The sequence below is a fragment of the Hordeum vulgare genome, chromosome 4H, assembly GCF_904849725.1.
Source record: "Hordeum vulgare subsp. vulgare chromosome 4H, MorexV3_pseudomolecules_assembly, whole genome shotgun sequence".
Classification (NCBI taxonomy): Eukaryota; Viridiplantae; Streptophyta; class Magnoliopsida; order Poales; family Poaceae; genus Hordeum; species Hordeum vulgare.
In genome coordinates this window covers 350,207,128-350,233,163 of record NC_058521.1, presented here as the reverse complement: position 1 = coordinate 350,233,163, position 26,036 = coordinate 350,207,128, and the positions used below count along the sequence as shown (strand labels likewise).

General features: G+C 49.9%; 1 protein-coding gene across 1 annotated transcript in view; it reads right to left on the bottom strand.

The window, feature by feature from the left end:
• Window positions 1-3,590: 3,590 nt before the first annotated feature.
• The window catches only part of LOC123448599 (RNA polymerase sigma factor sigB), a 53,112-nt gene continuing 30,666 nt past the window's right edge, over window positions 3,591-26,036 (bottom strand). The window contains exons 3-6 of the mRNA XM_045125549.1: window positions 6,427-6,657; window positions 6,191-6,331; window positions 4,180-4,377; window positions 3,591-4,097 (exon numbers count right to left, since the gene is read on the bottom strand). Coding sequence (XP_044981484.1) covers window positions 3,804-4,097; window positions 4,180-4,377; window positions 6,191-6,331; window positions 6,427-6,657 — 864 coding nt within the window. The 3' untranslated portion in view covers window positions 3,591-3,803. The remainder of the gene's footprint in view (window positions 4,098-4,179; window positions 4,378-6,190; window positions 6,332-6,426; window positions 6,658-26,036) is intronic.

The window sequence follows — 26,036 nt, the reverse complement described above, 5'->3', positions numbered from 1 at the left end:
ATAAAGCCTTCCCTGTCCGACCATACTAGTTCAAATGAGAAAACGTTCTTGTTTCCCAAATGGGTTGCCTCCCCGAAGTCAACAAGTAAAGGTGTGGTCTGAAATGCTCCCATTCAAAGATCGAACCGTTACCAAAAGAAGCTTTTGTTCCCATTCGATACTGGTTAGAACTAGATCCAACTTTTCATATGTTGGATTTAGCAACGTGTTTGCCCAGGTGAACTGTCTGCATGTTAGGTCTATCTCCCTAAAAATAGTTTGCTTTAGAGCACCAAATAGTTTGCTTTAGAGCACCAACAGAATCGTGGCTCTACTATCCTTAGAAAGGACTCCCGCATCCTCCTTGGTTGTCCACCATTGCACCAACTCGGTGTTTGCTATCGGTATAAAGCTTGCCTATTTCATTGCTTTAGGATCACACCCATACCTGCCTTGCCAGCACACATCCAAGCAGCAAATGTTGTAGTGTTTCAAAGTATCTCGAGCCGTCCTCCCCCCTCCCCCTGAAATAGCACTGCTTGGGGGTGAACCAACGCTAAAATCGGCTTGCGGGCTCATGTTCCCAGCCCCCCCCCAAGGTCGCCCGAGACGTCGTTTTCCAAATTGAATTCGGACCAAATTCAAAGAAATTTAGGCGATTTTGGATGAAATTTAGGCGATTTCATTTAAATTTGTACAAACCTAAAAATACATAAAAACATTAAAAAAAACTACGCCGCCGTCGTCATCCTGTCGCCGCTAACCTAGTTCATGTCGAGGAGCTGGTAGAAGGCGGTGTAGTCGTCGCTGTCGTCATCATCATCGTCGCCGCCGTCGACGTTCTAATCCTCTCGACGTCCTGCGCGTCGTCCTTACTGCAGCCTTGCCCTAGATAGCCGCTGTGGACGAAGGCGGTTTGCGCCATCGTCTCCTCGTCATTGTCGACGAGGACGATGACGTCGCCCTCTTCGCGACCGCAGCGTTGTGCGGCGATCTCCTCCAGAGCGCAAGGCTGGCGCTCCATCTCCTTCCGAACGTAGTCGTCGCGCGACCACTTTAAGACAATGTCTAGGTCGGCGGGCATCTCAGCGTTCTCCTGCTTGACGACCACCGGCGGCGTTGCCGGCTCCTTCTCCTTCTTCGGCCTGACCAGGCGAAGGTGGCTGCAGGGAGGCGAAGGTTGGTGGTGGCCCTCGTTTACAACAAGGTTGCCGCCAAGGCTGCGACGATGCTCCGACATCTCCTGGGCTCGGCCTTGATGGTGGCGAGCGGCGGCGTCGTGCCGGAGGAGCGAGAGGAGGACCCTGCCATTCGCCTCGATAGCCATGAGCTCCCGCTTCAGCGCGAAAGCGACGGTGCCAGGTACTCCAGCGGCGGCTCATTGCCGCCCTCGATGTGCTCGAGGACAGCATGGAGCGTGCGCCCGGGGACGCCCCACCACTGACGGCAACAGTTGTGGCACCCCTTTGACGCCGAAAACCCTTGGTGAAGGCGATCTGGTCGGCGTGGCGGCACTAGAAGTACACCGTCCATAGAGGGAAGTTGTGGCGGCGTACCTTTCTTCCTGTCGCACGTGCTCCCGCAAATACGCCAAGATGCGCGGGATCTCACTACGGCGTTCCGCGGCGGATGGTGGTGGGGGCACGGGGATGCCTCTGGCGCTCAGTCCCCAGGCGCCCAGCATGCGCATGCTGGTGGTGCCGGGTAGTTGGCCTCATGGAGGGCGTGTGCCTCCCACTCGTGCAACGACCGACGGCCGAAACCGTTGGCACCCACTCTGTCACCGGGGAACCGCTTCGCCATGGACTCGAAAGTTTCCGATGGTGGAGGCGAGAGAGATGGGAGAAGAGGATGTAGGGGCAAGTGTGCGGCGAGCAGCGGCGGCGGCGGCGGCTTTTATAGCGGGGAGGGGCGGGAGTGGAGTGCACACCTGGCGGAAAAGGGCGGGACGCGCGGCGGCGCTCCATCACTGCGCTGCCAGACCTTGGAATCCGGCGCATTGAACTGGCGTGGGAGCCAAGCCGGCAAGGAGGAGGAACGTTCTCGGCAATGCCCAGTCTCGCTGACTCGACGGGTCCATGCGGGAGGAATTTGGCGCGGTTTGTTTTTGCGTCAGACTTTTTTCCTCAGCGTCACCCGACGTGCTGGGTTCGGTCTGGATCCACCGACATCAATTTCGGTCCAAACCGACAAAAAAAATCTTGAAATACGATTGGGCAGATTTTTTAGTGTCGACGATAAAAAAAGAGACGTGGAAGGCCTGGGGCACGGATGGAGATGCCCTCAGTCTCCTGAATGGGCAGGCCGCCGGTGCTGGCGTTGCTCGCTTTGTCTCTGCACTAGGTTTCGTGCTGCCAGCCAGCCGAAATCTTGCAAGTGAGTGGTGCTCGCGACTGCCAAACTACATGCACGCTTGGCCATACATTTCCCATTAATCTTTCAGCAATTCGTTACGTTATACTCTCACCTGTAGGGTGCTGATTTAAGTTATTTTGCTATATACTCTTTGACATCATAGCCTTAATTTGGTTTGGTTCGATTATACTCCCTCCGTCCCAAAATTCTTGTCTTAGATTTGTGTAGATATGAATGTATCTAGTCACATTTTAGTATTTAGACACATTCATTTCTAGACAAACCTAAGACAAGAAATTTGGAACAGAGTGAGTATTATTCTTGGACGCGTTTGGATTGGATGTAAAATAATATAGAGGTTTATTTTTTACAGGTGTAACTTATCAACTACTCCCTCTGTTCTTAAATATAAGTTTTTTTAGAGGTTTCATTAGGATACTACATACGGATACTTTAGAGTGAGTTTCAGTCATTTTGCTTCGTATGTAGCCCCCTTGGTGAAATCTAAAACTACTTATATTTAGGAATGGAGGAAGTAATGGGTAATTCCTGATCGGAAACGAAACGCACGATAAAGGAATGTATTTTTTACTGAGGTATTTGAAACAAAAAACGCTGATCCAAACAGGCCCATTAGGTGGGGGGACGGCACGGCAGGGATGCATGATACTTCAATGTTTCCACACAAACTTACTAATAAAGGAAATAGGTATTCTTAATCCGTCATGCTATTTTATACTTCCTCCGTCCGAAAATACTTGTCCTATAAGTAGATGTATCTAGACTTATTTTAGTTATAGATACATCCATTTTGTATATTTCTAGGAGAAGTATTTCCGAACGGATGGAGTAAAAAACTCTGATATTTCTAACATTAAATCTGTAGGTACATATCAAATGTTTTTTTTAAATACTCATATTTTCTAAAAATTAACTTCAAATTTAACGTGTTATATATGAAATTTGATTAGAAAAATATTTAGAATCTGAATATAATGTTATTTTACATGTTAACCATTTAAAAAAAACTACTATCTAGGATGCAATCTTAATCAGTACTGATCCGGATTGCGGATAAACATCTCGACAAAATTACGATTGGAGACGAAATTAAAGATCATTTGTCTGTTTCTTTGTAGCATGAAATCTATATGTAGGATACTCCGATTATATACCGCAAGCACCGTAGGAATCTTAAATTACGCTTTTGTAGGTTAAGATCATCTTTGTTTGGGCTGTAGCTACAAATACTTAGATTATAGACCATTTTTTTTGTAAATTAGGAGCATGTGGTATTCTTTTCTTCCGTTACAACACATAGGCCCTTTTGCTATAAAGACAAATATTTTGGACAACCTATTTGATCGGGGCGGGGGGGGGGGGGGGGGTGCTAAGTAAATGGCACAAGGAATGGATTCTCAAAAACAAAACTAAATCTGAAAGAAAAATACTCTGTGCAGACAAACAGTTCACCAATTGCCTACAGGCACCAGATAATCCATCAAACACTTCACCTTTTTCTTGCCCCTCAGTTTCCGAAACGCACCCGATTCAATCTGCCGAATCCTCTCCCTGCTGACACCCATGATGTTGCCAATCTCCTGCAAAGTTCTTATCCTACCATCGTTGATTCCAAACCTAAGCTTGACAACTTGTCTCTCGCGTGGGCTCAGAGTATCCAGTGCCTGATGCACATCTTTCTTCATTGACATTCTATTCAGCATTTCTTCAGCGGTCTCAGCGCTGGGATCAGCTGTGACCTCCTGAAAATGGGAGCACGTTCTTGTTTGAATTCTATATATACAGCAAGCACGGGTGAGATACAAAATACAAACGAGACAGCACCTGGTAAGTCATGTCTGTGCTTCCAATTTTGCTATCAAGGGATACACTATACTTCGGGAGGCTCACTGCTGCTTCGACTCGTTTAACTGGCATACCAATGTCCACTGCTATTTCCTCATTAGAGGGTCGCCTTTTAAGTTTACGGCGCAGTCGTTTTGTGCACTCCTTCACACGATAACTTGCCTCAACCATGTGAGCCTGGTAATCAGAATAAACCAGTGTAAGAAATATTGCAGCTAAGAGAACCAGCATTCATAAAATACAAGTGCTCCGTATCAAATACAAATTGGCATTCATTCCTACCGTCTGGTAAGATACATGCCTACTGTCTGGTAAGATGAAGCAAATGAACTGAGACGGTCTCAGACAATCAAAACATAAATCGTAGTTAACCGGAATCATCGATTAACAGATAATATTAAAAGAGAAAGTCAACAGAAGTAATATTGCAGTAATGTTCAATGTCTTTTCACTATATGAAAGGAAAAAGACTAACTGCCAAAAGTACCAAAGATGTCTGACCCAAGTAATACCCGTAATCATCATATGAATCATTCTTTCTCCTGCTCTCACGACCTAGGCAACAGGCGGGGCCGGTCTACCCTACTCCCCGGTGAGACCAAGGGCCCATCTCCCTCCGCTGTGCTCAACTGACAGGAGGGGCCAGGGACCCTAGGGCTTCGGTCCGGTGGTGGTGGTAGGGTTTGGAATAAATTCAGTGTTTGTCTCCGATGGGAGGTGATGAGACGATGGCATCATTGTGAGCAAGGATAAGGTCTCCACGCCTCGCCGTCATTCTGGCAGTTCTTTGTGGCATGTGGAAGAGTAGAACCAGATCTGGTTCTTTTACTTTTCTTCTGAAGTTTTGTCTCCGTCGTGCTGCCCTGCGGAGTGGAGAACGTTGTTGTGCATCTTGGTCCTCCGGCTCCAATTCTGACCGACGAAGGTTGGCTAGCCTCGGCCTCAACAGGGAGCGTCTGAGATTTGTGTTCCCCGACTCTGTTTGGCCGGGGCCTGGGGCATTCTACAGGCCCTTTCCGGTGTGTTCTTTTCGGGGCGGCAATTTTCTGCGCAGATCACGGCAGCCAGCGTCTTCACATCAACGACTTCCCGGCCGTTGCTTATACAAGCTAGTGGGCTTCAAAAAGTTTGATCCGTTGAGACAAAGGTCCAGAGGCGGCAACGAGCTTTGCTTAAGGCGCGCGGCCAATGGATGCAGAAGGAAGAAAACTTCGGCAACCCCAGGGAGCTGAATGGATTTTTCAATTTCTGTAAAGCTGTTTCTGTAAGGGTTTGTTCAACTTAATATGTCGCCACTGGCCTTTCCGCCAAAAAAAAAGATAAAAGAATACGTCAACTGTACCATGTGTCTCGTTGCATGAAGAAACTGGCATCAAGGCGTTATGCTACAAAAGTAATAGTTACTCCATCCGTTCCTAAATATAAGTTTTATTAGAGTTTTCACTTGAAGACTAGATACGGATGTATATAGACGTACTTTAGAGTGTAGGTTCACTCATTTTGCTCCGTATGTAGTCCCCCTAGTGAAATCCCTAAAAAGACTTATACTCCCTCCGTCCCAAAATTCTTGTCTTAGGTTTGTCTAGAAATGAATGTATCTAAATACTAAAACTTGACTAGATACATTCATATCTAGACAAATCTAAGACAAGAATTTTGGGACGGGAGGAGTATTTAGGAACGGAGGGTGTATCTTCCATTTGCACATGGACTAGCAGTGTCACCAATTTGAATGGGTTCACTCATACTGCAGAATCTCAGAAATTGTCTAACTTCATTTTTTTCAGGGAAACAACAGGGCTGTGCTGTGTATTTTTATTATTTTCCAAATAAATAGAACTTGTCTAACTTAATTCAGCTTGCACTCATGCATGATACTAATATTAGGCACCAAGTCACAATCAGTATGACCACAGCAGCCAGCAGGTAGGTACACAGAATCGTGCAACAAAACATGCAATAACTAAAAGAACAAGGATGGGGAACATACTGGTAAGCGAAATATCTGGGTTTGCTCAGAGACAGATTTCCGCATTGCTTGTTTGATCCACCAGTGAGAATATGTAGAGAACCGAAAACCCTTTGATGCATCAAACTTTTCAGCACCTCTTATAAGGCCCTGCATCCCTTCCTGTAATGAAGACCTAGAAATAAAATAGCCGTGCTAAATACAGCATAGAAGTACCATACTTATTAACCACAACAGCTAAAGAAAAATCCATGTACCTGAATAAGATCATAAAGCTCCAACCCTGGACCTTCAAATTCTCTGGCAATAGAGATTACAAGCCGCACATTAGATGTTACCATTCTGTTCTTGCAATGAATACCATGATCCAGACGTTTCCGCAGAGTGTTCTCATCAGTTCCAGCTGCAGCTGCCCACTGTGGGAAGGTTGGCTGACCACCATTATACTCTGCAAGCTCACCTTGAATTGCCTCCAGCTTCAAGAGATCCTGCACCAATTCAAGGTAATCTTGCATATTTAGATCCAAAACTGACTCTAAAGAGACAGCCATGGCTCCTCCCGCGGCCGACCCTGTCGAGCACCGAGCGACCCTCTCTGGCAACCGCTGGTTCAACTCGGAGAGCGAGTCCTCAACGCACTCGTACAGCGAGGTCGCCCACACACCGCCGACCCCTGCGCCGCTGGCTCCTCCAGCCCCGCCGGCCGCGGCCCCCTCCCTGCCGCACGCTTCAACCCGCCTCAGCCCCCGCTCTGAGGTGTAATGTGTTTCCGGCAGCGTCGAGGTCTACGCGGAAGGCTACCAGCAGCCGCGGCGCAGGAATCACCACCGCCATCCGCGCCAGGCAGCCGAGCCGAGGCCCCCGCAGCCGCGTCGGCGCAGCCCCTCCCCGGAGGAAATCGCGGGGCTATGCTTCCGCTGCCTCGACCACCGCCACCGGGTCCGGGACTGCACCAACGACATCAGATGTCGCCGGTGTCTCGTGTCCGGCCACGACTCGCGCTCCTACGGCCCCATGTGCCGTGACGCGGTCGGGCAAGCTCGCACCACCAATGGTCGCACGGGCCCAGCCGCCCCAGGGCAAGCCCCACGCCAAGCCACTCCCCCGCCGCCGCCCCCGCCACCTACCGTCGCCCCTACAGCCACCATCCCCGCACGGCGCGCACCGAAGTACGTGCGGGTCATCATGGCGCACTCCGTTGCGATGGAGGAAGCAGAGGAGGTTCCGGGCCGGGCTATGGTGGCCTCCATCACCGGCAACAGACCGCGCGCGTCCGCCGCCAAGGTCTCCGACGTGCTCCGCTCCACCTTCAAGCTCGTCGACGGTGAAGCCCACCACCCAGAGGACTTCCTGATCCTCTTCAGCTCGCACTCTGCCAAGCGCTGCCTGGAAGGAGACCATTTCATCAACTCATGGCAGTTCTCACTCTCCTTACGGCCCTGGAGCAAGCTCGCCCATGTCGGCTCCGGCGAGTTCGAGTACTGCGTCGAGCTAGAGCTTCGCGGCATCCCCGCACAGGCCTGGCATCTATCCACGGCAGAGAACATCCTTGGAGAGAGCTGCTGGATCGAACGACTCCACCCCAACACGCGCTCCAGGGCTGACCTGGCCATGTTCCGGAGCGACGTCTCTCTGTGCCCATCATAGCACCGAACATGGTGGCAACGACAACTGGGACGGCGACAGCCACGACCGCATGCCTGGCCCCGGCCCTGGGTGGGGGTGTCACCTGGGACGCAAGCGCCGACGCACGGACGCGCCACCACCTGATCGGGCAGACGGCATGGCTATGGACGACTCGTTGTGGTGCACAAGCAACCGTGCCACCCGCGCCGATGGGGTCGCCGTGGCATCCGCCTGGCCTGCTCCCGCTGGCGTGGAAGCGTCGCCACCGCCCGTACTAGAGCATCGACGCGGCATGGCCCCATGGCTGGGTCAGCAGGGGCCTCGCCCCTCTCGTCGCCATGCTAGAAAAGGAAAGGCCAAGGAGGGCGAAAGCGAGCTTTGCAGGTGGACCAACCGTGCAAAGTTGAGGGTGACGCGGCGGGCGCCAGGGCTGTGATGCCGCCACCAGCTGGCTGCACCACTTTCGTTGCAACGGCCTCGGTCGCTGGCACCAACACGAGCCAGGCAACATGTGGCGACCTCCCATTCGCAGAGAACACCCTAGAAGCGGCTCAGGATTCAAATCGGGTCACACATTGCGCACCTCAGGACGATTGCAAGGGGGCACCTATGGCTCGTCTGATCCGATGCTTGGTCGGGAACTGACTGCTTTGAGTGAGGTGCCAGACTCGCAGCCCGCCCCACCAGATCGGCCTGCAGACTTGTCGGGACAAAGTCGTGTTTTGCCTACGCCAACGCCCAGGATGCAGACACGCCCGCTGACCAGTCTCCCGAGCCCACACGCGCGCCGCGGAGATCGGGGAAACACAACTGGCCGTTGGCGCCAACTCCCCCATCAGGCAACCGGAGCCTTGCACGCTTGTGACGATCCTGCAAAGGCCTTAGGCCCAGCCAACCACGCCTAGGCCCGCAGCCAACCAGCCCACCACGCCAAGGCCCATCGAGGACTCCTCTGAGCCCACACCGACGGGGCCCGAGCATGGCGCACACCTAGCAACAGCGGAACGGTTCGCCTCTTCACGGATCATGTTACGCCGATCCCGTGGAGGTGCCGCCGCACCGAAAACGTGGACGTTGGGCGAGTTTCTTGCCGCTGCCACGAAGCACATCACAGCAGCCTTGCCAACCCCAGGGAAAAGACCACATCGCCCGCTCAACTTCGCCCCTCGATGCGGCCGCCCTGCTACGACCACATCCCTGCTGTCTGTGCCGCCATCGCGAAGAGAAGAGCCCAGGCGGGTCCTACGCACGCTCGGGATCGTTGGGACTAACCATAGGATCAGCTTCGTTGAGATGAAAGTGTACAATGAGCTGTTCGCGGCGCCAATCCCATTATCGGTACTCACGGTCATTGCAGCCATGGTCGACTGCGAGATCCCAACAAGCATGCCCACCCCGACGGCCGTTGCGGCGCATACAGAGGTAGTTGCCGCGTCATAGGCCGCAATTGTTGCACCCCTCGTCGATCATACGTTCATGGATCACAACCTTAGGATTGTTGTCTGGAATGTGTGTGCCCTCAACGCGCGAGCACGGCACATCGCCGTACAATCGCTGCTGGACACCACTTCCGCCTCCATTGTATGCTTACAAGAAACAAAAATGGCGTTGATCAGCTCGTCTGTTGTCCTTGAGACACTCGGCTCGGAATTTGATGATTATAAGTACCTCCCGGCGCAAGGCACTCGGGACGGCACATTGCTAGCTTGGAAGAGTCGGCCCGTGACTATCACGGACCCGATGTTCACCACCAACGCTCTCACGGCCAAGGTAACGACGCCCACCGGCACGCTCTGGTGGCTATCTATGGTATACGCCCCCCAAGAGGATGCCGACAAAATCGCCTTCTTGCAGGAGCTTCGTGACATACGCACGGACTGCCACGGGCCTTGGATGTTATGCGGGGACTTCAACCTGATACTACGCGATGAGGACAAGAGCACCGGCAACTTGCACCACCGCATGATGGGCAGATTCCGCCGCGTCGTCAACGACCTCGCATTGAAGGAGATATACCTCAACGGTCGACGGTTCACGTGGTCGAACGAGCAATCACCACCAACCTTGGTGCACCTGGACCGCTTGCTCTGCACGTCGGATTGGGAGGATGCACATGGAAGCTATCATATGTGCTGCCTCGCCTCCATTATGTTGTATCACTGCCCTCTCCTCCTTGACTGCTCGCCCACACATGCGGCACACCGGCGCTTCCACTTTGAGGATTATTGGCTACGGTTGGATGGGTTTCACGACACGGTGGCCGCTGCTTAGAGCTCGGTGCACTACACGGATCCCTTCCGCTGACTGATGCTACGGCTCCAAGCCAGGGCCCGCAAGCTGACGAGCTAGAGCGCCAAATCCAAAGGGAACATCCGAGACAAGATGGTGATACGGAGCATCCCATGATCATCCCCATGGATACACCTCAAGCTGCAAGTGGTCCCATGACAAGAGCCCGCGCACGTGCCATTGAGACCCAAGTGACATCTCTCCTTAACGACTATTCCTTTGATACAAATGAAACGCGGGTGCTACCTCAAGCGGAAACTCTATGCATGCTCAGGTACCACGATCAAGGTCACCAAGACACTATGGGAATGGACTCAAAGACGACCGAGCAAGAGGACCAAAGGAAGGACAAGTCTTCCAGAGCCCAGAACTTCCGGCCCATGTGCTGCTCGGCAACCGTTGACCTCGACAACTTTCTGTCCAGCCCGGAACCGGCCCGGAACTTGTGGCCCCCGGAACTTGCGGCCCCCGGAACGTCCGGCCTGCCCGGAACTTCTGGCCCCTACTCAGCCTCAGCAACTAGACCGGCGACATCACTCGGAAAACCCCGGAACCAGCCCGAAATTTCCCGGAACTTCCGGCCTACCTACGCGCAGTCACTCGGGCCCGAGTGCCCATGTACCCCTTCGGCCTCGTTTTTTTACCTAGACTATAAATACTCTTCCCCTACCTTCGTTTTAGGGTTAGCTAATGTTTAGACAACCTTTTGTTGAGCTTAGCTCCATCTACTATCCTCCTCCCATGGAGATGTCCTCCATGTGAGAAGGTCCATAGCGATGTCAAGGCCCCTAATCTAGGGAAGATCCCCTCGTGGATACAAGGCCCCTCTCGTAGGGAAGACTACCGTTACGTGTATCCTTTCGTTGACTTTGGATCGTGTATCCCTGTGTGTTTATGTGGATCTACTGGGTGTGTGATTTGAGGATTGTTCTTGAGTTCTTGTGTTTCTCTTGATTTTCCCTCTCTTTCCCCCTCCAAGTGTGAAAAGATCGACCACCGCGGGTGTGCATTGGTATCATGAGCCAGGTTGATTCACACCTTGGAGTCTCACCCTCCACTTTCTAGCCAATTTTGTTTGAATTGACCTAATTTTGAAAATTCCCCACAAAAATAGCCATACCAAAATTTCTTGATTTCGTTGGATTTGAAGAGATTTTGTTGATTTGGATCCGTGGATTTCGTTGTGGACAAGTGGATCTAGCTTTCCATCCATCCATCCTTCAGCATTTTTTCTTTTTTACCGTAGGATTTGGGTTCTTCTCCCAGTTTTTCCGTCCAAATCTCAGATCTGGAAATTAGGGTTCATCCCCAGTTTCCCGACCCCCGGAACTTCCGGCTCCACCCGAAACTTCAGCAACGGACCTTCCGGCCTACGCAGAGCGTTTTCGCTTCCGCAACCTCCGCCACTTTCTTCCGCAACCCATTTGCATTTGAGATTTTGAGTCGCAAGTCCTACCACTTCCTAAGGTGTTTCGGCTAATTAGGAGTGGTTCTACACCAACATCGCCGCTTATCATCGCCCCGGATCGTCGCTCAACAACTCTTCATTGACACCTCACCGTAAGCAAGGACGGTAACCGCGACGGCACTCTTGACAGATACCCTTGCCATTGCATTGTTACCCCGAGCCTACTTGCGTAACTTGCCTATCGAGACTAGCCATCGAGTATTGCGGGCCACGCTACTTGTGCACATTAGTGATACATACGCCGCATAGCTTCAATCGCATGCAAACACCATAAGTATTATATTGTGGTGTCATACTAGTATCTTTTGTGTTTCAATAGTACCCGCATACACAATTGCTATCTTGGTGTGCACGTCATGCATAGTGAACGTACAAAATATCATCACCAAAAGAAAGAAAAGCAAAGCTTTTAAGAAGTGCAAAGAGCAATAGCATCGCCAACTTGCATCACATTGATATCATATCATATCATAATTGATCATCTTCATTCACTTGAGCGAGAGACATTATGCCTCATACATATAGCAAAAGTCGGGAATAGGAAGACGACATGTTTTTTTCTTATAGGTTGTGCATAAGTTCGTATCACGCCCATTTGAGCAATCGTGCTAGCGTCTCTCTAGTGTTGTGAAACACGAGCGTTTCCGTGGAAACCACATTTTGTGCTCATCTTTTGGTTGCACGACCCCACTTTTCTATCCGTGTGTGTTTCCGTGTATACTCATTGCTATCGATCTAGCTTGTCTTACTTGTGAATTTGCGAATTTCTTTCAACATTATTGATTCTCATCTTCGGATTGCTTGAATTTTGTGCCACCATCCTAACCAAGCTCCTCCATAAGCTTTATTTGTGTAGGTGTGAGAAGGACAATCTTCAGTACCAATTCTACTATTTCCATAATTGCACATTAGGTGATCTCGATTCATTTTCAATTTTTGGATCGCTAATCGATATTTGTCTTCTCACTCTTCCACTTATATCGACTTGAGTACTATGGATAGGACTACCATGTTGAACCCGGCCTTCGAGGAGCAAGACGACGACAAGAACAACTACGTCACCAAACTACACTTCTTCGGCGCCCAAAGAGGAATGCACCAAGCACAAGACGCTATGAACGACCGCATCGAGCAACTCGCCACCGACTTGCGTAAATCCGAGATGCACACGAGGGACTACCTCGACGACAAGCTATCAAGCCACATGGACGAAATCCGCGCATTGATGGTGAATTGCGCGTCCTCAACCTCTACTTCATCGTCACGGCGCCACTCAAGTCACCACTCCGACGAGTACTCCTTCGGCGCAAGTCCTCCTCGAGCTCGACATCATCAACGTGACGACCATCACCACAACCAAAATTCGAACAATCCTTTCCATGGCAATGGATCACAAGATCGACTTCGGGACCGTGATCGACGTCATCGACAAGAACAAGAAGCTTTGGAGCAAGCACGCATTCAACAACGCTATGAAGACGAACGGCGACCTGAAGAACAAGCGCTTGAAGCTCAACATGCTCTACGAGAAGCAACACGCGCGATGCAAGAACGCAACCGCCAAGCGCGCGAAGAACAAGAAGCACTCCGGCGTGAACGTCAAGACGAAGCCGCGCATCAAGAGGAGCACCAAGAGCTACGACACCGCGCAGGAGGACCTCGCCAACGATCTCAAGCAAATCACGATGAGCAAATGGATGACCAAGCTCCAAGGCAAGAACAACAACCTCAAGTCGACAACGACATTGAGGACCCTCCGCCAAGACAAGGTCATCGCCGAAACAACAATCACGAAGAGCATCGCCTCGGCAATCTCAAGTTCACCATGCCTAAGTTCTCCAGAAGCAATGATCCCGAAGATTATCCCTCATGGGCACTCAAAGTTGATAAGATCTTCCGTCTACACAACTTTGATGAAGAGAAGAAGATTGCCATGGCCTCACTTGAGTTCCAAGATTATGTTCTCATTTGGTGGGAACAAGTGATTGAGCAAAGAGGAGAGAAGGGTGATCCTCCTATCACCAAGTGGACCCAAATGAAGGATCTCATCAGAGCTCGCTTCGTGCCTACTCACTATAACCGTGACCTCTTCAAGAAGCTACAACTACTCAAGCAAGGCACAAAGTCGGTAGAAGAATATTATCAAGAGATGGAAATGGCCATGATTCGAGCCAATGTCAAGGAAGATAAGGAGCAAACAATGGCGCGTTTCTTGAATGGTCTCAACTACCAGGTCAAGAAAATTGTGGACTTCCAACCCTACGCCAACTTACTCGAGCTAGTGCATCAAGCATCAAAAGCGGAACGCCAAGTGCAAGATGACTACAAGTACTCCAAGTTCTCTTCCAAGACCTACGACTCAAATGCACAAACTTCTACGACTACGACGCCTTCGACTACAAAGCCTTCTACAACAACCGGCGACAAGTCAAGCTACAAGGATAAGATGACTTCGTCAAGCCGCACTCCTGCAACAAGCAACTACAAGCCAAGAGCTTCATCCTCTACTCCAACACCAGATGCCAACACTAAAACAAGCTCCATCAAGTGCTTCACGTGCCAAGGCCGCGGCCACAAGACTTACAAGTGTCCCACAAGACGCACGATGATCCTCCAAGATGACGGCACCTATGAATTTATGAGCGAAGACGAGATGGATGCATTGGAACATGTGGTCGTGCACCGACAAGTCAATGAAGATGAAGATGTGCAAATCTATTGCGACAACGATTCGAGCCCCGCTCTCGTTGTTTAAAAGGTATTGATTCTTCAACAACAACAAGACGAGGACCAACGTTGCCACATCTTCCACACCAAGGTGGGCATTCAAGGAAAATCCATCAAGGTCATCATCGACGACGGAAGTTGCCACAGTTTAGCAAGTGAGGAACTTTGCTCCAGACTACAATTGGTCAAGCATACACATCCACGCCCCTACAACGTACAATGGCTTAGTGACTCCGCCACACTCCAAGTCGAACACACCGTGCAAGTATCCGTCAAGATTAGCGCATATGAAGATGCATTGGAGTGTGATGTGGTTCCCATGTTCGTTTGCCATCTCCTACTTGGACGACCTTGGCAATTCGACCGTGGTGTCATCCACAATGGCCGGACCAATCACTATAGCTTCAAGATGAAAGGCAAGGAATATGTGCTTCGACCAATGACTCCAAGTCAAGTCATCGCCGACAAACAAAATATATCCCATCATGGAGACAAAAGTGAGAGAGCGGCCCACCTAAAAGAGAGTGAGTGCCACAAGCCAAAATTGAGTGACTCCATGATGAGAGACAAGAGAGATCTAGTTATTTTAGCCACCAAAAGAGACTCGAGGGATGTGAGTGAGAGCCCATCAACCGTTCTTCCCTTTGTACTTGTGTGCAAAGATGAGGTCGTAAGGACTAATACTTCACAACATCTACCTCTTGTGTTGTCTCGTTTATTGCAGGAATTTCAAGACGTCTTTCCCGACGAGCTACCTCCGGGACTACCACCAAAATGAGGGATCGAACATCGCATCGACCTCATACCCGGAGCACCGCTTCCTAACAAGGCACCTTATCGCGTCAACCCGGAAGAAACTAAGGAGATACAAAGGCAAGTCCAAAAACTCATAGATAACGGGCATGTACATGAGAGGCTAAGTCCTTATGCGGTTTCGGTAATCCTCGTTCCTAAGAAAGATGGTAGTATGCGCATGTGTTCGGATTGCCACCCCATAAATGCTACCACCGTTCGTTATAGACATCCTATACCTCGCCTTGGTGATATGCTAGATGAACTTAGCGGTGCCACTATATTTTCCAAAATTGATTTGAAAAGTGGTTACTATCAAATACGCATACAAGAAGGTGATGAGTGGAAAACGGCGTTTAAAACTAAATTTGGTCTATATGAATGGTTAGTGATGTCTATGCGCTTATCCAAAGCACCAACCACTTTCATGTGTGTCATGCATTATGTCTTACGCCATCTCATTGATGATTGTGTTGTGGTCTACTTTGATGACATTCTTGTTTTTATCAGCAATCTAGAGGAGCATGCTAAACATGTTAGGGAAGTATTGCAAGTTCTTAGAAATGAACAACTTTATGCAAACATGAAAAAATGCACTTTTGGTGTTGACAAGATTGTTTTTCTTGGATTTGTAGTATCTTCTAAGGGTATGCAAGTTGATGACACTAAAATTGATGCTATTAAAACTTGGCCCATGCCCGAATTTGCGACAAGTGCGTAGTTTCCTTGGCCTAGCCGGCTTTTAACGTCGCTTTGTTAAGTATTTTAGCACCATTGCATCTCCTCTACATGCTTTGAGCAAGAAAAATGCACCCTTTGAGAGTCTTGCATGACAAAGAATTGTATGCTTTAGTGAGAGTCTTGCATGTTTGGGAACACTATCTACGACCTCATGAATTTGTCATTCATACCGACCATGAAACATCGAAATACCTTAAGGGTCAAACCTGTTACAGTATATGTGGATTGCACTAGCCCTTTCCATAAGTTCGGACTTTTGGTTGCGTTGGCTAGTGCATGAAGCTTAACATGGTATCAGAGCTAAGGTCTTGAGTTCAAGTCCTGGTTTTCGCAATTTATTAAAAGTTGCTGGTAGCCCCCTTTGTGTCCACGTAGAGGCCTCTTGAGTCAGACGTGAGTTTCGCGTGCCGTCGCTCTCTTCCGGTTGCACGTGTTGACTTGTCGTCCCCGTCACACGTGAGAGGGGGTGTTACAGTATATGTGGATTGCACTAGCCCTTTCCATAAGTTCGGACTTTTGGTTGCGTTGGCTAGTGCATCAAGCTTAACAAAACCAAATTGAACAAGCGACATGCTAAATGGGGTGAATTCATTGAATCTTTTCCTTATGTTATCAAATATATTAAAGGTAAAGAGAATGTAGTAGCCGATGCGTTTTCACGCAAATGCATGATCATTACGAAACTTGAATTAAATGTGATTGGATTTGAGCACATCAAAGATTTATATGAGCATGATCCTTTCTTTGCGACCCCATATACTAAATGTCATGATAAACCTTGTTGGGAAAGATATTACATGAAATATGGCTATCTTATGCGTGCTAACAAATTATCCATTCCCGAGTCTTCTCATCGTTTGTTGCTTTTACAAGAAGCTCACGGCGAAGGACTCATGGGTCACTTTGGACGCGACAAGACATATGCCACACTCTCCAACAAGTACTTTTGGCCAAAGATGTTTCGAGATGTTGCACGCTTCACCAACCAATGCTTTACATGCCGCAAAGCTAGGTCAAAAGCTTAATCCCATGGCCTTTACATGCCTCTCCCTATACCTTTTCAACCCTGGGAAGATATAAGCATGGACTTTGTGCTCGGTTTGCCTAGAACAAAGAATGGCCATGATTCTGTGTTTGTTGTTGTGGACCGTCTTTCCAAGATGGCTCACTCCATTCCATCTCACAAGATAGACGATGCTTCACATGTTATGCATCTCTTTTGTAGGGACATCTTGAGACTACATGGCGTCCCCAAGACGATTGTGTAGGACCGCGACGTCAACTTTCTTAGCTATTTTTGGAAGACTCTATGCACCAAGCTCGGAATCAAGTTCCTATTCTCTTCAGCCTATCATCCACAAACCGATGGCCAAACGGAGGTGACGAACCGAACACTATCAACTCTCCCACACGTGTTGATCAAGAAGAATCTCAAAGAATGGGAAGATTGCATCCCCATCGCCGAGTACACCTACAACCGTGCAAGGCACTTCACCATCGGCAAGTCTTTTGAAGTGGCCTACGGCTTCAACCCCTTGTCCCCATTGGACATCCTTCCTCTACCACTTCAAGAGCGAGTGGACATGGACGCAAGTACAAGGGCAAGCTATATCAAGAAGATGCATGAAGATACAAGGCACGCGATCGAACATCAAGTGGAATGCGTCACCAACAAGCGCAACATCAACAAACACCCCATGGTGTTTAATCCCGGTGATCTTGTGTGGCTGCACCTTCGTAAGGACCGCTTCCCCGCCGAAAGCAAGTCCAAGCTACTACCCCGAGCAGATGAACCTTTCAAGGTGTTGGCACGGTACAACAACAATGCCTACAATATCGACATTCCACGTGACAAGTACAACGTCAACGACACATTCAACGACAAGGACCTATCTCCTTTTCATGGTCATGAACAACTTGATCCGAGGACGGATCTTTCCAAAGGGGGGGGAGGGGCGGGGGGAAGATGATACAGAGCATCCCATGATCATCCCCATGGATACACCTCAAGCTGCAAGTGGTCCCATGACAAGAGCACGCGCACGTGCGATTGAGACCCAGGTGACATCTCTCCTTAATGACTATTCCTTTGATACAAATGGAACGTGGGTGCTACGTCAAGCGGAAACACTGTGCATGCTCAGGTACCAGGATCAAGGTCTCCAAGACACTATGGGAATGGACTCAAAGACGACCGAGCGAGAGGACCAAAGGAAGGACAAGTCTTCCGGAGCCCAGAACTTCCGGCCAGCCCAGAACTTCTGGCCCATGTGCTGCTCGGCAATCGCGGGCCTCGACAACTTTCTGTCCAGCTCGGAACCCGCCCGAAACTTTCGGCCCCCGGAACGTCCGGCCTGCCCGGAACTTCCGGCCCCTACTCGGCCTGGCCACCTCGACCGACGACATCACTCGGGAAATCCCGGAACCTTCCCGGAACTTCCGGCGCAAGGAACTTTCGGACTGACCTGGATCTTCCGGCATGCCTGCGCGCAGTCACTTGGGCCCGAGTGCCCATGTACCCCTTCAGCCTCTATTTATGACCTAGACTATAAATACTCTCCCGTACCTTCGTTTTAGGGTTAGCTAATGTATAGACAACCTTTTGTTGAGCTTAGCTCCATCTACTATCCTCCTCCCATGGAGATGTCCTCCATGTGAGAAGATCCATAGTGATGCCAAGGCCCCTAATCTATGGGAGATCCCCTTGTGGATACAAGGCCCCTCTTGTAGGGAAGACTATCTTTATGTGTATCCTTTTAATGACTTTGGATCGTGTATCCCCATGTGTTTATGTGGATCTAGTGAATGTGTGATTTGAGGATTGTTCTTGAGTTCTTGTGTTTCTCTTGATTTTCCCTCTCTTTCCCCCTCCAAGTGTGAAAAGATTGACCACCGCGGGTGTGCCCCATATCAGATGGCCATCTCCCGTGAGTTGATTTCACGCTTTGACATGCCCGGGAGGACCGTGCGCTCTCCCCTGCTGAGGGCTAGCTGCGCAAGCAATTAAATATCACCTGGGTTGGCCTCTTTGGAGCACACCATCGCGAGGTAGCGCGCTAGAATCGCTTCTCTCAAAGACGGTAACGCCAACACGACGTTCTTCCATCGGCAATGTTCTTTCCGCCGGCAAAAGAACCACATATTTGGCCTCACCGTGGATGACAATGTGATCACAGACCAGGAGGGCAGCCTTTTCACACTTAGACGAGCTGCTCGGCTCCCCCGTCGTGCACTATTACTTGTTGGATCTGTGGCAGCTCATTGAGCCATGCGACTTGGCTTGCCTCGATGCCTGATACATCTCCAACGTATCTATAACTTTTGATTGTTCCATGATATTATATTATCAACTTGGGATGTCTTATATGCATTTATATGCTATTTTATATCATTTTTTGGGACTAACCTATTAACTCAGTGACTAGTGCAAGTTTCTGTTTTTTCCGTGTTTTTGACCTTTTTCAGAAAAGAATATTAAACGGAGTCCAAATGGAATAAAACTTTCGCGATGATTTTTTTTGGACCAAAAAAGACCCCCGAAGCTTTGGAAGAAGGCCAGAAGAGCCACGAGGGAGTCACGAGCCCGGTGGGCGCGCCCTACCCCCGGGAGGGCCTAGCAGGCTCGTGACCTCCTCGTGGGCCCAACTGACGTAATTCCACCGCCATAAATTCCTATAAATACAGAAACCCCCAAAAAGAAACCTAGATCGGGAGTTCCGCCGCCGCAAGCCTCTGTAGCCACCAAAAACCAATCGGGAGCCCGTTCCGGCACCCTGCCGGAGGGGGAATCCATCTCCTGTGGCCTTCTTCATCAACACCATTGCCTCTCCGATGATGCGTGAGTAGTTCACCACAGACCTTCGGGTCCATAGCTAGTAGCTAGATGGCTTCTTCTCTCTCTTGGATCTTCAATACAAAGTTCTCCATGATCTTCATGAAGATCTATCCGATGTAACTTTCTTTTGCGGTGTGTTTGTCGAGATCCGATGAATTGTGGATTTATGATCAGATTATCTATGAATATTATTTGAGCCTCCTCTGATTTCTTATATGCATGATTTCGTATCCTCGTAATTCTCTTCGAGTTATGGGTTTCGTTTGTCCAACTTGATCTATAATTCTTGCAATGGGAGAAGTGCTTGGTTTTGGGTTCATACCGTGCGGTGTCCTCACCTAATGACAGAAAGGGTAGCGAGGCACGCATCGTGTTGTTGCCATCAAGGGTAAAAAGATGGGGTTTATATCATATTGCATGAATTTATCCCTCTACATCATGTCATCTTGCTTAAGGCGTTACTCCGTTTGTTATGAACTTAATACACTAGATGCATGCTGGATAGCGGTCGATGTGTGGAGTAATAGTAGTAGATGCAGACAGTATCGGTCTACTTGTCTCGGACGTGATGCCTATATGTATGATCATTGCCTTAGATATCGTCATGACTTTGCGCCATTCTATCAATTGCTCGACAGTAATTCGTTCACCCACCGTAATACTTGCTATCATGAGAGAAGCCTCTAGTGAACACTATGGCCCCCGGGTCTATTTTACACATCATATATTCAGACCTACATGCAAAAATACCAAAAATACCTTGCTGCACTTTTATCTATTTACCTTTCATCACTATCAGATCTCACCTTGCAAGTAATCGTGAAGGGATTGACAACCCCTTTATCGCGTTTGGTGCAAGTTTGTTTGTTTTTGCGCAGGTTCATTGGTGCCTCATCTTGATACTCCTACTGGATTGATACCTTGGTTCTCAAACTGAGGGAAATACTTATCTCTACTTTGCTGCATCACCCTTTCCTCTTTAAGGGAAAAACCAACGCAAGCTCAAGAGGTAGCAATGCCCTAATCAACCACGAGGAGATCTGAGACGCTGTCAAACGCCTCCCAGCCTGCAAAGCACCCGGACCCGACGGGTTTACGGCCCAAGTCCTAGCGAGCATGTTAGGACATCGTGAGGCGGGATTTCATGGATGTCTTCCAGCAGCTGTTCGAGCTGCGTGGCCACGGCTTCAGCAGGCTAAATCAGGCCCTCCGGACCTTGCTTCAGCACGTCGACGCCTGTCAGCTTAGAAATTATTGTCCGATCTGCCCCATACACATCGTAGCCAAGATCTTCGCGAAAGTGATCTCATTGCGTCTTGCCCCAAGACTAGGAGAACTGGTATGCCGCAACCAAAATGCATTCATCCCACATCGGGGTCTCCACGACAACTTTGTCCTCGTCACGCAATCGATGAAGCAGTTGCACCAACTTGCGGCCCCACAAGTCATGCTCAAACTCGATCTCACGCTGGCTTTCGACTCCCTATCTTGGCCCTTGTTGTTTGAAGTGCTCGGCCAATATGGGTTTGGGCCTCAATTTCAGGAGTGGATCACGATCTTACGCTTGACCTCAAGCACCAGGATCATGCTCAATGCAAAACCAGCGCCGCCAATCTGGCACCAATGCGGGATACGCCAAGGTGACCCCGTGTTCCCGCAACTCTTCATGCTCGCCGTGGACACCCTCGGCCGCCTCATCCGACGCGCCCACGACTGCAGCATCCTGCGACAGCTGCACCCACAACAAAACATCCCGGCTATTTCGCTATACGCCGACAATGTGATGCCGTTTTGCCATGCCATGCCGGACGACATGGAGGCCATCAAGGGCATCCTCACCCTGTTCGGCAATGCCAGCGGCCTACCGAGTCAATTACACAAAAAGTTTGGCCACCATCATGCATGGAGATCCAGACGCGACCGCAATGATTGCCCAAGTGGGATGCACGGTGGTGGAGCTACCTATCACCTACCTTGGCATTCCACTGACATTGTGACGCCCCACAGTTGCTCAGCTCCAGCCACTCGCCGACTCGATGGCTACGAGGCTCCCGACATGGAAGGCGTGGCTTATGAACAAGGCCGAAAGACTAGCATTGGTTAAAAAGGCGCTCAACGTTGTTAGAGTAATATATATATATATATAGATATATATACAGCCATGTAACCTTTCATCTTAACCCCATTGTATAAGGGGTTTCCTGCATATTCTTCACCTATACATGTATATATACTGGCCTATGGCCTCCTGGAAATACAAGTTGTATATTTCCATAACATGGTATTAGAGCTAGGTCAACTTTTTGCATGCCGCAACTCGTGCAGTTGATCCGCTCTGCATCGGCACTTTCCTTCGTGGCCGCCGCTCCTCCTATTCTTCGTTGTCACTGGCTCTCAACGCTAGCTCGACCCGCCCAACAACCCGTGCATCTCCTCACCAAGACAGGTTGCTCCCTCTCCTCACGAAGACAAGTTGCTCCATTTCCCATCCTCACGCCGTCACCAAATCCTCTCGCTGCCAGTCGTCACCGAATCCTCTTGCTGCCAGCCGCCGTCCTCGCCGCCAGATCGCCGTCCTCGCTGCCAGACTGTCGTCCTTGCTAGATCCCGCCCCAGACCGCCGTCCTCGCCGGATCCAGCCGTCGACCTTGCCGGATCTCGCTGCCAGCCGCTGTACTCGCCGGATTCTGCCACTGCTGCTGGTCCCCGCTGCTGTTGGAGGTTGCTCTCGCCAGATCCCGCCTATTGCTGTTGGTCCATGCTGCTGCTGGAGGTTGCCCTCGCCGAATCCTCGTGTTGCTGCTGGTCGCTTCTATCTGTTGTTCGCTCCGGTCCTGCTGCTCGTTGATTAAAAAAAAGAGCAATGTCTTCATTGTTGGGCTATATTGTTGTTCCTCGTTGTCTGATGATCTTTGATGGTACCAACTACATTGAGTTTGTTGGCTCCATGTGTATTCATATGCGTGGTCTTCGTCTTTGGGGCGTTCTTTCTGGTGAGGTCTCCAATCCACCGTGTTCGTTTCCTCATGTGGCTCCTACTCCGTCGACGCCACCGGTTCTTGCTGCAGATACTACTCAGACTGAGAAGGATGCAGCTAAGCTTGCTAACGAGGCTATTGTTCGTGCTTATGATGAGCAGGTTTCGACTTATGAGGAGGCTCTTTCTACTTATCATGAGGCTCTGTCTGATTACACCCAGTGGCTTGATGATGATGCTCGTGTTGCAGCCGTTCTCACTGCTAGTATTCTGCCTCAGTTTGCCTCTGAGTTTCTGGGCCTTCCTACTGTATTTGAGATGTGGACCCGTCTCCGTCAGCGCTATCAGCCCTCTGGTGAAGCCTTATACTTGTCTGTGGTCCGCCAGGAGCATGCTCTTCAGCAGGGTGACTCCACTGTTAATGATTTCTATGCACAGAGTTCTCCTATCTGACGTCAGCTTGATTCTCTCCGCACTGCAGGTTGCCATACTTGTCAGTGTTGCCAGGCTGTGCGGGCTGATTTGGTGTATCATCGTGTCTACAAGTTCTTGTCTTGGCTCCGTAAGGAGTTTGAGCCCCGGCATGCTCAGTTGTTTCCTCGTGGTCGTATCTCCCTCGTGGAGGCGCTTTTTGAGATTCGTGCTAAGGAGACTCGCCTACGTGGCGCTAGTTACTTGAGGTTCCCTCTATGCTCGCTGCTCGAGTTCCTGCTATGCTGCCTGCTGCACCGACTCCCTCCCGCTCCAGTGCTCCGTCGTTCTTGCCTACTCCTACAGACGGCCAGGGTCGCTCTCGTGCACACTGCGGCTACTGCAATATGGATGGCCATGTTGAATTTTAGTGCTTCCAGATGAAGCGACGCCTGCGTAAGGCGCGGTCATCATCTTCATGGACCTCTACTTCGACATCTTCCGCCACAGCCTTGACTGAGAAGGATATTGTGAGGCTTAAGCGTCTGCTTGCTGCTTTAGGTTCTTCTTCGACGGGTACTGCAGGTTCCGTGGTTGATGCTTCCTGCACTGAGCAACCACCCTCTACACAGTCTGGTCCATCCTTGTGAGTTCTAGACTCCGGAGCTTCTTTTCATATGTATTCTCATCCTTCCAATTTGTCCCATCTTAAATTGCTTGATTTTCCTATTCATGTACTCACTGCTGATGGTACTCCTCTTTCTGTTGCTAGTCGAGGCAATCTTACCACACCTTCTTATTTTGTTCCCGATGTTGCTCATGTTCCTCGACTTACCATGGATCTTTTTTATGCTGGTCAACTTACTGATTTTGGTTGTCGCGTCATCCTTGACGTTGACTCTTGTTCTGTTCAGGATCGTCGAACCCACACTTTGGTTTGGTTGGCCCTCACCGCCGTGACTCTCAGGGTCTTTGGTAGCTTGACTGGCTTCATGTTCCTTCCGCTGCTACCACTATCGCCAGCCCATATGCTTCTGTCACTTCAGCTACCGTTTCCTTCCAGCAGTGGCATCATCGACTTGGTCATCTTTGTGGTTCTCGTTTGTCGTCTTTAGTTCATCAAGGCCTTCTAGGGTCTGTCTCAGGAGACGTCTCTTTAAAGTGTCAGGGTTGTCGGCTTGGCAAACAGATTCAGTTACCCTATCCTACCAGTGAGTCAGTGTCCCAACGTCCTTTTGATTTAGTCCACTCCGATGTATGGGGTCCGGCTCCCTTCGCTTCGAAAGGGGGTCATCGATACTATATGACTTTCATAGATGATTTCTCTACTTACGCTTGGCTATATTTATGACTTCTCAAAGTGAAGTTCTATCCATATATAAGTGTTTTGCTGCCATGGTTGACACTCAGTTCTTTTCGCCTATTCGTGTGTTTCATGCTGACTCCGCTGGCGAGTATATTTCCAAGATGTTGTTTGGTGTTCTTGCTGAGCAAGGGACTCTCTCAGTTCTCTTGCCCTGGTGCTCATCCCAGAATGGCGTGGCTGAGCGCAAGCATCATCACCTTCTTGAGACGGCTCGTGCATTGATGATCGCCGCCTCTCACCCGCCTCATTTTTGGGCTGAGGCCGTCTCCACCTCGACCTATCCCATCAATCTTCAACCGTCCGCTGCTCTACAGGATGGTGTTCCTTTCGAGCATCTTTTTGATCGTTCTCCTGATTATTGGACGCTTGTTTGTTTGTTTGTGTTTGCTATGTTCTTCTTGCCCCTCGCGAATGCACCAAACTGACCGCTCAGTCTGTTGAGTGTGTCTTCATAGGCTATAGTGATGAACATAAGGTCTATCATTGTTGGGATCCTATCGGTCGTCGGATGCGTATTTCTCGGAATGTGACTTTTGATGAGTCTCGTCCCTTCTACCCGCGTCCATCTTCCTCGACCTTTTCAGTGGAGGATATCTCTTTCCTCACTTTTCCTGACATACCTATCACCCATGCCGAGCCTTTGTCTATCTGTCCTGCTAACTCTGCTTCTCCACCTCTTGCCAATTCACTGCCACCATCTCCCACGGTTTCCTCACCTCGCATGTCACCGGATTCTGCACCTTCATCCCCGGTGACTTCTTCGTCTCCAACCCCTGATTCTACCTCGACGATTCCTCCTCGTATTCTTCCATCTTTTCCTCAGTACTATACTCGTCGTTCACGTCATGTGGATGCCTCTGTCGATGTGTCGTCCTCCTCGTCTCAGCCTACCTATGGCTTGCGTCCTCGTTCGCTTCCGCCTATTGATCGCCTTGGTTTTTCAACCACTGGTGCTGCTATTCTTGAGCCGACTTCTTATTGTGAGGCTATTGTTCATCCTGAATGGCAGTTTGCGATGGCAGAGGAGATTATTGCTCTTGAACGCAATGGTACATGGGATCTTGTTTCTCTTCCTCCAGGTGTCCGGCCCATTACTTCTAAGTGGGTCCAAAAGGTTAAGACTCGCTCTGATGGTTCTCTTGAGCGTTACAAAGCTCGTCTTGTGGCTCGTGGCTTTCAGCAGGAGCATGGTCGAGATTACGACGAGGCTTGTGCTCCTGTGGCACATATGACCACTATTCGTACACTTGTTGTCGTGGCCTCTGCACGCCGCTGGTCTGTATCCCAGCTTGATGTTAAGAATGCCTTTTCTAATGGTGAGTTGCGCGAGGAGGTTTATATGCAGCCACCACCTGGGTATTCCATTCCTGGTGGCATGGTATGTCGTCTTCGTCGCTCTCTTTATGGCCTTAAGCAAGCCCCCCTCCCCTGGTTTGAGCGTTTTGCCTCTGTGGTGATTGCCGCTGGTTTTTCAGCGAGTGCTCACGATCCAGCACTGTTTATCCATCTTTCACCTCGTGGTCGGAATCTTCTTCTTCTCTATGTCGATGACATGATCATCACTGGCGACAACCCCGAGTATATTGCCTTTGTAAAGGCCCGTCTTAGAGAGTAGTTTCTTATGTCCGATCTTGG